This window comes from Brassica oleracea, chromosome C4 (assembly GCF_000695525.1).
Source record: "Brassica oleracea var. oleracea cultivar TO1000 chromosome C4, BOL, whole genome shotgun sequence".
Lineage (NCBI taxonomy): Eukaryota > Viridiplantae > Streptophyta > Magnoliopsida > Brassicales > Brassicaceae > Brassica > Brassica oleracea.
Window position 1 is genome coordinate 1,741,092 of NC_027751.1, and position 8,403 is coordinate 1,749,494.

An 8,403-nucleotide genomic window follows, 5' to 3' on the forward strand; every position below is an offset into this window, starting at 1 on the left:
GTCGTTTTAGAGTTCAAATTTTGTTTCATTAAGTTTCATTTTATGTTTTCAATACAAAATTTATCAACAATATTTTTTATTTTATTTTTCTATTAGTTAAAATATGGTTAGATGTATAGGTAATAATGATTTTTTTTTGGAAATATATAAAATTAAATATTTTTTTAATCTGTGTGCATAAACCTAAAATGACAACTAAAATGAAACGGAAGGAGTATATCAGTAATATTGTAAACTATTATTTTCTGAAATCATTTCCTAAAATTATATCATCTTCCTAATTTTGGTAGCCTTGTAAATATCAGTATCATTTCAAAGCAAAGTTCATTTTGGATTATAATTTTTCTGGTTTTGTTTCTATTGTTGTGTTTCAAATCAGGTTCTTATTAGTGTGTTGGGTTACTTGGCCACTGGGCCTTAGGCTCTGTAACTCTACTGTAATTTATATCAAATCCTTAATCCAAAGCAAAAAACATTATTTTTTTCCTAAGCAAATTTTCTCTTAAATTCATTATTTTTACCATTCTGTTTTTCTATATTTTTAAACTCAAAGCCTAAAATTCACTGTCTTCATCACAATGTAATATCATCAAAAAACTTGTATTGATGTTTCCCTTACGGTTAAGGATTTTTAACGTTAAAACCCCTCGACTATGTTTGTTTTGGGTAAAAACCCCCAAACTAAGTATATAATGTAAAACCCCCCAAACTAGCTTTATTTAATGAAGTAAACCCTAACAAGTCATAATTACTAATACTACCGGTAAATCTTTAGTTGAAGGTTTTCTACATTAATTAAACATAGTTGAGGGGCTTTACCATTAAGAAAATCAATTTTATAATATTATCTAAAAATTAGTAACTTAAATTTTCAAAATTAGCATTTTTAATTTTTTTTTGTAAATATATGAGTTTGATGTGTTTTAAAATCAACATTATATATATATATAAATTAAAAATGTAAAAAACGAGAAAATATAACAAAAATTATATAAAGAATTTAGACGCAGTAAGACTTTCTTCCCTAACTTCCAGATCAGACATATTCCAAGAGCACAAAATACTATGGCGGACAAGCTTGCAAGTGGTGTGAGGAGTTCTCCTTCAGCTATGTTATATGTCGTTTCAATATTTTCGGTTTGGCTTTCTGAATCGCGCGGTCCAGTTACTTAGTTCTCGCTTATGTTGTCAAAAAAAGTTACTAATTTTTAAATAATATTATAAATTTTTTTTATTTTTTTAAATATATTTAATGGTAAAACCCCTCAACTATGTTTACTTAATGTAGAAACCCCTGAATTAAAAATTTACCGGTAGAAATGGTAATTATGACCTGCTAGGGTTTAATTTATTAAATAACGTTAGTTCGAGGGTTTTTTCATTAAATACTTAGTTTGAAAGTTTTTACCCAAAACAAACTTAGTCGAGGGGTATTAACGTTAAAAATCCAAAAGAAAACATAGCTTAGTGATTATCACCATTAGTTAACTTGGCTACAAAAAGTGCTTTCTAACTATGTTTATAAAGCGACACTAAACATCCATATCATAGTATCTGAGTAACATCAATACAATTACAACATGTTAGTTTGAGGGTTTTTTCGTTAAATACTTAGTTTGAGGGGTTTTACCCAAAACAAACTTAGTTGAGGGGTTTTAACGTTAAAAATCCTAAGGTTAAATCAAAAGGTTTATTTGCTAGATAGCAAAAAAAAAAAGAAAGGGAAATTAGGAAGAGAAAGTAGGAGAGAGGGGTTGTTTTTAGTTAGTTAGTGAATTTTAAATCCTAAAATCATACGTGGATGACACGGTGTCGTACTACACCAAACGGCAGATTCCTATTGGTTCCGTGACGCCTGAAGAGCACCAAATCTTTCAGCGAAACGTGCTTAGAAGCAGACGCGGGGAAAGTAAACGAATTCAACCGAACAGATCCGCCATGGCAGCTCGTAAGCGACCTTCTCCAACCTCCATCTCCACCAAACCCGACCCATCGGAGCCGAAGTCGACCCGGAACACTCCCGACAACAACGCATTCCATCTGTCCCCTCCCAAACTGGGATCAATCTTCGTGATCTCAACTCTCCTCTGCTCACTCCACCTCTACCTCCTCTGTTTCCACTACACCGTCGACGCCGAGCTGAAACGCTCTGTCCTCATCAACGCCGCGCTTAGCTTGGTGGGTTTCTTCGTCACGCTCAAGATGATCCCCGTAGCTGCTAGATACGTTCTGAGGCGTAACATGTTCGGTTTCGATATCAACAAGAGAGGCACGCCTCAGGGAGAGGTTAAAGTGTGAGTCTTTTGATCGAAAGTTTCTTCCTTTCAATATGTATTCTGGAGATTAAAGTGTGAGTCTTTTTTTTATTTATTACAGGCCTGAGTCGTTGGGTATTGTCGTTGGTGTTGTGTTCTTGGTCGTGGCGATTATATTTCAGTACTTCAATTTCACTGAAGATTCGAATGTAAGTGTGCTTGACCTTGTCCTGCTTTGCCTTATCCAATGGTTAGGCGATAACTAGGCGCTCAGAGGACTAACGAGTTTATATAAGATGTGTTAGTTTCTATGTTTAATTATAAAATTATTCGGATGAATCATCAAATTCGATATACAAAACAAAAGAAATTTGACAACTTTGTGGATTTATATAATATTTTTGTTTAATTTATCAGATTTAAACTAATTTAGATCGATTTAAACTGATTTAGAACACTTATAACCAAGTTAAGTCGTATAAATCGGATTTAAAAAAAAAATTGTTTGTAGGACCGTGTTGCTGCCTGGTGTGAATCCATTTGGAAGGAAGAACTGTCTTTCGATTGTTTGTAGCTGATAGAGAGGTCCTCTTTCGGAGTAACTAGGCGCTTAGAGGACTAATGACTAGACAGATTATTTGGGTCTATTCATTTTATAAGATATTTTTGTTTTTAGGTTTACTTATAAAATTATTTGGATAAAAGAAATTTGACAAATTTGTGGAGTTGTATAACATTATTGTTTAATTTAACAGATTTAAACTAATTTAACCGATTTAGAATATAACCAAGTTAAGTTGTATAAATTGGATTTTTAAAAAATTGTTTCGGGTAGGACCGTGTTGCCGCCTAGAATGATTTTTAGAATCATGGTCTTATCAATGTTCTTGAATGTGGTTGGTGATTCTGTGTAGTGGCTTGTGGAGTATAATGCAGCACTAGCATCTATCTGCTTCATGATTTTGCTTGGGTTTGTAGATGATGTTCTTGATGTTCCTTGGAGAGTGTAAGTTCAATTTTTTTTTCTCTTTCTGTATTTGGTTTTGATGATATTTACTTGACTCTTTGTTAATTTTAAACAACAGGAAACTTGTGTTGCCGTCTTTTGCTACTCTTCCACTGTTGATGGCTTATGCTGGACATACAACAATTGTTATACCGAAACCTCTAGTTGCTTATGTTGGCTTGGAAGTGCTTGATCTAGGTACTGATTCTTGTTGCATGTTACCATGTTAAGGTATAATGATTCATGATTAGCTCAATAGATGTTTCAATGTTGCAGGAAGGATATATAAGTTATATATGAGGTTACTTGCCGTCTTTTGTACAAACTCTATAAACATTCACGCTGGTTTGAATGGCCTTGAGATTGGTCAAACTGTTGTTACTGCCGCTGCGGTGAGTCTTTTGTCTCTGAGTTTCTCTCTTTCTGTTTCCTTTTTGGGTTTGAGATGTGATGCGTCCCTGTTACTTGTAGATCTTGATACACAACGTTATGCAAATCGGATCATCTACTGATCCTGAGTATCACCAAGCTCATGCCTTTTCCATATACCTTACTCAACCGCTGATGGCAACTTCCTTGGCATTGCTTGCTTTCAATTGGTAAAGAAACTTTTTTAAACTTATTTTTTCTTTTTGTTGGAGTATTGCTTTTTGTCTGACCAGTTATTGGTATCTTATGTTGTTAGGTATCCTTCTTCAGTTTTTGTTGGAGACACTTACACAGTGTTTGCCGGAATGACTATGGCAGTTGTTGGCATTTTGGGTCACTTCAGGTATATTTCCAAATCTATGGCCTTTTCATAGAAAATATTTTCCTTTTAGATTCTTATTATTTATGCTCAGATTCATCATTTGCATCATGTATCTAGTTAGTGTATGATCCTGCAACTAATTACTATGCCATCTTACTCTTCTGAATGCAGTGAAACCCTCCTTATATTCTTTCTTCCTCAAGTTCTGAACTTTCTGTTGTCGCTTCCTCAGGTTCATATCTAAGTACACACTTCTCCAGCATACTTATAATCTTGTGAACTCATGTGTTTAACCATCTAACATACTACATATAACTCTTCAGCTTGCTGGCATTGTGAAATGTCCACGCCATCGTCTCCCAAGGTAACCATCTTTGTGGATTGATTAAAGAACAGACACATAAACTCAACTTGTCTTTTTTGGAACATACAGGTTTGATCCTGCAACCGGATTACTGACCGGAACAAAGGACGGGACGCTAGTCAACGTTTACTTGAGGTTGTTTGGCCCTAGATCAGAAAAGTCTCTGTGCATCCATCTTCTCGCTTTCCAGGTAGCTCTCAAGATACATGTGCATCACCATTTTTATAGAATGAAAATAATTGCTACTGGTTTTGTGATACTCTGTTTGTTTCTACTACAGGCTCTAGCGTGTGCCTTCTGTTTCTTACTTCGACACTTTCTAGCTGGCTGGTACAAGTAAACTTGCATCCCGAAGAGTCTTCGGAAGATCCTGTCTCTCTGTTCCTGAGACAAATCACACATACAGAACATAACTTATGTTCCTTGTACAATCTAATATTGCAATGTAACTTGTTTTGTTAACATGTGTCAAGTAATAGTATCTCAGAGAATCAAAGTTCAGACAATGTATCATAATCCTGAGTTTGGATAATCCTCAACAAGATTACAAATCAATACCCTTTCAAAGATTCTCTGTAAAAAATTAATCTCTAAATCCTTCTTGCGAAATATGATGAATAAAGAAGTTAGAGATCTATGTCCATTGTTTCTCCGCCTTGGTCTTCTTCTTCGTTGCTACTGCTTGTCCAGAGCTTGATAGTACGGTCATGTGATACAGTTGCGATACACGAGCTGTCTGCAGTGATATCTAGAGAGGCGACTTTTGACTCGTGTCCTGCTAAGCTTTTAACAAGCGAGAAATCTCTCCCTGACCATATCTGGTTATAGAAAACAGAATCAAACTATAAGCAAATGAAACAAAAAGACTGATTTTTAAGGAAAACTTAGGCAAAGGAGTAGAGAAGGACTTACATTGACTTTCATATCGTATGAGGCAGTGGCCAGGAAGTAGCCTTCTTGTGGTTCATACTTCACTTGAGACACGAGGTTAGCATGAGCTGGTATAATGTACAATGACTTTCTCATTCTTAAATCCCATATACGGCATTGACTATCCTCACCACCAGATGCTAAGTGATACCCATTCGGAGAGAAGTTCACTGAAAGAACCTGTAAAAGCATAAATAACAGAGGAGATTAACAAAAAGTTTAATAAATAATAAATGATCAAAAGGAACAAAACTTGGTTCTTACCGGTTTGATGTGTCCTTGGAAGGCCAGAATACTCCTACCAGTGCGTAGATCCCAAACCCGTGCAAGCGAATCAAGCCCAGAGGATGCTGCTAATGCCCCCTCCTGCTGAAACGCAATTCCGTAGACGCTGCGACTGTGACCTTCTTGCAAAAGCAGCTCTGCTCCTGTGTTTACATCCCACAGTCTCCATGTTTTGTCAAAGCTCGTCGTCCCGAGGTACTTCCCAGATGGGTGGAAGGCAACGCGTGCAAGACGGTCCCAATGACCTTCAAAAGTTTGTAGGAGCGTTCCATCGGTTTTCCACAGCTTTGCAGTTCTGTCAGCAGAAGCGGTTGCTAGGCAATCGTCCACAGGGGAGAAGACTACGTCAGTTACACGCTCTTTGTGATCTTTCAAGATAGCGATCGTGTTTGTCACTTGAGGCATCTCCCATAACGTAGTAACTCCACTTAGAGAACTAGCCAAAGAAAAACAAACAAAAATTTACTAAACAATTGTGAAACTATATAAAAAGTATATGCTTGAGAGTGAGAATGAGACATTACCACGTGGCAAGTATTGTTCCATCTCTTGAGAAGGAGCAGCCAGTAAGAGGACGATCATCTCCAAAGCTACTGCAATCAAGGACCATGCCTTTAGCCTGCTTCAAAGCCCACTTAGTCTCTGCATCCACATCTTCATCAGGATCATCCCTCCTCCTCTTCGCACGCTGAACCCTCACAGCAGCTCTCTTGATAGAATATTTAGCAATGTCTATTCTAGCCTCTCTAAGCTCCTTTGGCCCCTCAGTGAAAAAAAGGTACTGAACTTCTTCTTCTTCATCTTCCACTTCCTCTTCGTAAGCTCGAAGCAGTCTATCCAACTGCCCGCCGATATCGATCCTGGCCATAAGCTGAGCCAGCCTAGCTCTCCTCTCCATCTCCCGTTCCCCAAATAGAGTAATGGCATCCCCAAGCCGTCTAAGCCGGCCTCTAACGGATTTGTCGTTCGTCGGCACTGCCATAGCAGCAGCGCGGCGCTTTCTCAGCAACTCCTGCATTGCCCTTTCTTGTCTTTCTCTGACTTGCCTGCTCTCTTCAGATATCACGTAACGCTCATCATCTGCTTTGGCTCCACCGTTTTGTGGTGGCCTGAAAGCAGGTGGGCGTGCAAGTGGAGGGTGTCGAACCATCGGTATTGGAGCCACTGGTAGTATAGCAGAGACGCCTGCAGTTATAGTAAAGGTGAAGAATTTATCAGCGTTAGGGATTGAGATCACCAAAGCTCCTTAGATTAATAATTAAGATATAAAACGTACCCTCCTCATAAGAGTCAAGGGATCGTTTGTTTATATAGCTAACTAATAAAAACCCTATTTCTTGTAAGAAAAGGAATTATAACTAAATTAAGATAAACATGAAAAAAAAAAAAGGATATCACCAAAAGGAAAAGGAAAACCAAAGCCAACAAAAAAAAGGAAAGTTCCATATTCAGTTTCTCAAGGAAGTGCATTGTACAATACGTCCACTAAATATTCTCTTGGGAATTTAAACGAACAGTTAACAGGCATAGGCATCAAGCTTCACTGTCACCAACTTATATCTATAAAGGATAGATTTTTTTACCAGGAATCTTCGAATTACGTTACTATCTTCGAGACCTAAACACGAAAAGAGGCTTCGCAGATGATCTGAGCTTTGTGTTTCCTGAGGAAGAAAACGATAACCTAATCAACAAACGAGCGATTAGAACTCTGAATTGCTGAGAAACAGAGAGAAGCGAAAAGAGGGAGACTTTTGGAATCGGAAGAAGCTTTCTTCTTCTTACCTTCTTCTCGCCGGAGAGAGTAGCAAAACGGAAGAGAAGCGAAGAAGCCGAACTTTACAAAAACTAACTTCTCTGAAAACCCGGTGGATCCGGGTTAAACACGCCTTTTCATTAAATTGGGCCTTAATGGGCTTTATATTTTCGGTTAGCGGATGGCCTTCGTATATTAACAAAATATTTAGAAAGCCCCATAATAATAAAGTAAAAAAGAGTAAAAAGAATAGAAATTTGGCAATGTAATTTTCCGTCTTAAAACCCCGGTCTTAATAAATATTACCGTTAGGACAATGTACCCCGGTCTTAATAAAACCCCGGTCTTAATAAATATTACCGTTAGGACACTGTACTTCCGTGTTAAAACGCTGGTATTAATAAAAAACTCAATTTTTTTTCCAAAAAAACTTACTGTTAAGACAATGTACTTCTGTATTAAAACGCCGGTCTTATTAAATAGATTCAATTTTTTTAAAAAAAATTTACCGTTAAGACAATGTACTTCTGTGTTAAAACGCCGGTCTTAATAAATAGATTCAATTTTCCATAAAAAACTAACCGTTATGAGAAACGCACGCTTGTTGTCAAATCGAATGGACTCGAAACTTGAGAAATATTACCGTTAGGAACGAGTTTGTTTACTCACGCAACATTAACAGTGTCTATAAATACACTTCTCAGTTCCACCCTCACTCTTACACTCACTAACTCTACTCTGTAAAAATATAACACGCAGAAACACCAAAACTCCAACAAGAACCAAAGCCTTCTTTCATTATTTTGTTGATCCATGTCCGATCAACTCCAAATCAGTGATCGATTACTTGGCGCACCATTCCTAAACCCGTACGATCCCAACGTCAACACTAAGCCGTATCTTATTTCTTCGCAGCAACAAACCTCCACGTACCGGCAACAAGTACTCATCCTTCTTCGTTGATGGTATATGTTTCATCCGCATGTCTTGGCTCTTCTTCTTTGGATTTGATTTTGCATATTCCGGTTCATGGTTTAGTGTTGACGCGTGTTGTCG

General features: G+C 37.2%; 2 protein-coding genes across 3 annotated transcripts; one reads left to right on the forward strand and one right to left on the reverse strand.

Moving 5' to 3' along the window:
* The first annotated feature begins 1,842 nt into the window (after window positions 1-1,842).
* LOC106336757 (UDP-N-acetylglucosamine--dolichyl-phosphate N-acetylglucosaminephosphotransferase) lies at window positions 1,843-4,931 on the forward strand. Its single transcript, XM_013775687.1, has 11 exons — window positions 1,843-2,294; window positions 2,377-2,464; window positions 3,170-3,261; window positions 3,341-3,459; window positions 3,538-3,653; window positions 3,733-3,860; window positions 3,947-4,033; window positions 4,184-4,244; window positions 4,336-4,376; window positions 4,446-4,566; window positions 4,657-4,931. Exons 1-11 carry the CDS (start codon window positions 1,939-1,941, stop codon window positions 4,714-4,716), a joined length of 1,269 nt encoding a protein of 422 aa, XP_013631141.1. The 5' UTR covers window positions 1,843-1,938; the 3' UTR covers window positions 4,717-4,931.
* Window positions 4,932-4,936: 5 nt separating this feature from the next.
* Window positions 4,937-7,436, reverse strand: LOC106336756 (U4/U6 small nuclear ribonucleoprotein PRP4-like protein). Of its 2 annotated transcripts, none has more exons than XM_013775686.1 (6): window positions 7,377-7,436; window positions 7,175-7,255; window positions 6,116-6,776; window positions 5,571-6,027; window positions 5,289-5,486; window positions 4,937-5,194 (listed from the first exon to the last, which is right to left on the reverse strand). In XM_013775686.1, exons 3-6 carry the CDS (start codon window positions 6,739-6,741, stop codon window positions 5,003-5,005), a joined length of 1,473 nt encoding a protein of 490 aa, XP_013631140.1. In that variant the 5' UTR covers window positions 6,742-6,776; window positions 7,175-7,255; window positions 7,377-7,436; the 3' UTR covers window positions 4,937-5,002. The 2 variants fall into 2 exon arrangements, with proteins under 2 accessions (XP_013631140.1, XP_013631139.1); XM_013775685.1 differs by lacking the exon at window positions 7,377-7,436 and adding an exon at window positions 7,344-7,365.
* Window positions 7,437-8,403: the final 967 nt, after the last annotated feature.

Coding starts and splice junctions, on each gene's coding strand:
- LOC106336757 (XM_013775687.1), top strand. CDS start 1,939: ATGGCAGCTCGTAAGCGACCTTCTCCAACCTCCATCTCCACCAAACCC. Junction 3,460..3,537: donor CTTGGAAGTGCTTGATCTAG/GTACTGATTCTT, acceptor TCAATGTTGCAG/GAAGGATATATAAGTTATAT. Junction 3,861..3,946: donor GCATTGCTTGCTTTCAATTG/GTAAAGAAACTT, acceptor TTATGTTGTTAG/GTATCCTTCTTCAGTTTTTG.
- LOC106336756 (XM_013775686.1), bottom strand. CDS start 6,741: ATGGTTCGACACCCTCCACTTGCACGCCCACCTGCTTTCAGGCCACCA. Junction 6,028..6,115: donor GGAACAATACTTGCCACGTG/GTAATGTCTCAT, acceptor TTCTTTGGCTAG/TTCTCTAAGTGGAGTTACTA. Junction 5,487..5,570: donor TCCAAGGACACATCAAACCG/GTAAGAACCAAG, acceptor ATGCTTTTACAG/GTTCTTTCAGTGAACTTCTC.